At 30.4% G+C, this 2,500-nt stretch overlaps 2 protein-coding genes across 2 annotated transcripts in view; one reads left to right on the top strand and one right to left on the bottom strand.

Moving 5' to 3' along the window:
* Nucleotides 1-2,500, top strand: part of CIAPIN1 (cytokine induced apoptosis inhibitor 1) — a 347,450-nt gene that overhangs the window by 188,730 nt on the left and 156,220 nt on the right. The gene's annotated exons all lie outside the window — the stretch shown is intronic.
* The window catches only part of LOC137628474 (glutamate receptor ionotropic, kainate glr-3-like), a 20,659-nt gene that overhangs the window by 17,076 nt on the left and 1,083 nt on the right, over nt 1-2,500 (bottom strand). Inside the window, exons 3-4 of the mRNA XM_068359629.1 lie at nt 2,053-2,211; nt 1,407-1,557 (exon numbers count right to left, since the gene is read on the bottom strand). Of these exons, the coding sequence (XP_068215730.1) occupies nt 1,407-1,557; nt 2,053-2,211 (310 nt within the window). The remainder of the gene's footprint in view (nt 1-1,406; nt 1,558-2,052; nt 2,212-2,500) is intronic.

Genomic DNA, 2,500 nt, shown 5'->3' with positions numbered 1-2,500 from the left:
TTTGGGCACGTAATGAAGAGAGACCAGGAGTATGTTGGGAGAAGGTTGCTGGAGATGGATGTTCCAGGTAAGAGGAGGAAGATGAGACCAAAGATAAGGTGGATGGAGTGCGTAACAGCAGATATGGAGGAGAAAGATCTCACAATGGAGGACATCGGAGACAGAAGAAATTGGAAACTACTTTCAAGAAACAGCGACCCTGCATAGCGGGAAAAGCTTTAGCCGAAGATGTCACAATAACAACAAATGTAGTCGTTTCTAGTCCTTTATTCTTGTCTGGGGTTTGGCCAGTTTTCGCCACCACGTTGGCCAACTGCAGACTGGTGATGTTGGGAGACTTTCGTCTGGTGGCTCACAACAAACCAACATAGTATGGGTGGCCCTGACTAACACAGCTTTGTTACAAACCCTTTCACCATGTTAAGGTATTCCCAGTCAGAAAGATTGATATATATATATATATATATATATATATATATATATATATATATATATATATATGTCTATGTCTATGTCTATGTCTATGTCTATGTCTGTCTGTTTGTGTGTATTGACATAGATATATGCATACATATCTATGCATAAATATCTGCGCACCAATGAGTATGTGAGCATATATAAATGACTTCCATTGTATTGGGTTTAATCCAATCTTATTCAGAGGAGGCTACTGCCTCTACCCTGCTCTAGAGATGCTCTATGGTTTCTTATCTTAGTAAGTATCCTGTATTTTAACCTTATGGTTTATTTTGCGCATTATTTGTATCATTGCAATTACAAGATAGTAACAAAATCTTGTTTCATGTAGTAAAATAAATTTTTGTTAACTGGAGGCTGTTTACTGTTAATTCACAGGTAATATTGATATATTATAAAAATATTTGATATGAAAAAGTTTTTATGAATTAATGTAAACAGAAGCTGTTTGCAGCACCGACAAGGTATATACATTATAATAACAAATATTTAATTGAAAAATACATTTTGGAACTGACAATTCTCCTTTTTAATGTATCTTGTGAAAGGTTAAATGACTAGAATATTATTTAGAGAGCTTTTGGGAAAGATATCTTATCGCTAGTAGAGTTATTAGTCTTAAATGAGATGTGCTAAGCTGTGAAAACTGAAATGATATTCAGGTATTTAAATATTTTCATGACTGGTATAATTCTGTATAGTTTCCCATATAAATGTAATAGAAAATGTGATAGAAAATTATTTTGCATTTCAAGAAATCATTCAATATTTATTGCCACGTAAACTCCTCCAAAACTAAAATTTATTTATTTTTCTCTCATTAAAATAAAAAACTCTTATGAAATACCAATAAGGCATAGATATCCTAGAAAAATATATTAAAATAGCATTTGTATAGGCCTATTCTTAAAACTCGCTTCTATTCGTACTTTCTGCCAGCATAACTTTGGTGATCCAAGAAGTTTGTATCTTTTCCGTCGTGGGTCCTCTGTCACCACCAATGTAATTTTTTCTTATTTGGTTGATAATCAGTCCAATGAGGAGAGAGATGCAAATTGATATCCCAAGTGACATCCAGACCTAGAATTGAGACAGTGTATTGGAAATCTGTTAGAGAAATTTAAGATTAATCTCACTGGTATATTTTTTCCTGTTGGGGACCTTGGGTTTATAGCATCTTGGGTTTTAGTTTGTTATAATAATAATAATAATAATAATAATAATAATAATAATAATAATAATAATAATAATAATAATAATAATAATATGATGATGATGATGATGATGATGATGATGGTAATGATGAGAAGGACGATAATCGTAATATTAACAATAACAATAACAATAACAATGATGATGATGATAATAATTGATGATAATGAATAATTGATAAAAATAATAATTGATGATAATAATAGATAATTGATGATAACAATAGATAATTGATGATAACAATAGATAACTGATGATAATGATACATAATTGATAATAATAATTTAATAATAATAATAATTGATAATAATATTTTATAATCAATAAAGATTGATAATAATACATGAAATGAAAAGCACCAACCTGCCAAGAAAGAGGTTTTGCTACTCCAGAGAGGTCCACCTCCCTTCGAGGGCGAGGTAATATGATTCCATATTGGTCGAAATGGATTGTAGTGGAGAAGTCCGCCGCCTGGAAACGGTCCCAGGCCATGACAAATGGCCCCAGGGCCACGTCTACTTCCTGTCGGAGATTTGGGAAGATTTTGCAGGATAAATCAATGAATGTTTTTTTTTTAAGGGAGAAGGGATTGTATGAATAGGTCATTTCATTAGTGTCTAATAATGATTTTGATGATGGTAATATTAATACTAATAATGTAAATGTAACAAATGTATTTTATATATATATATATATATATATATATATATATATATATATATATATATATATATATATGTACTATATAAAGTATATATACTGTATATATATTATATATATATATCATATATTATATATTATATATACATAT

Source organism: Palaemon carinicauda, chromosome 36, assembly GCF_036898095.1.
Source record: "Palaemon carinicauda isolate YSFRI2023 chromosome 36, ASM3689809v2, whole genome shotgun sequence".
In the NCBI taxonomy this organism is placed as follows: domain Eukaryota; kingdom Metazoa; phylum Arthropoda; class Malacostraca; order Decapoda; family Palaemonidae; genus Palaemon; species Palaemon carinicauda.
Note: the sequence above shows the minus strand (reverse complement) of the source record. Positions and strands in the feature narration are given on the sequence as shown.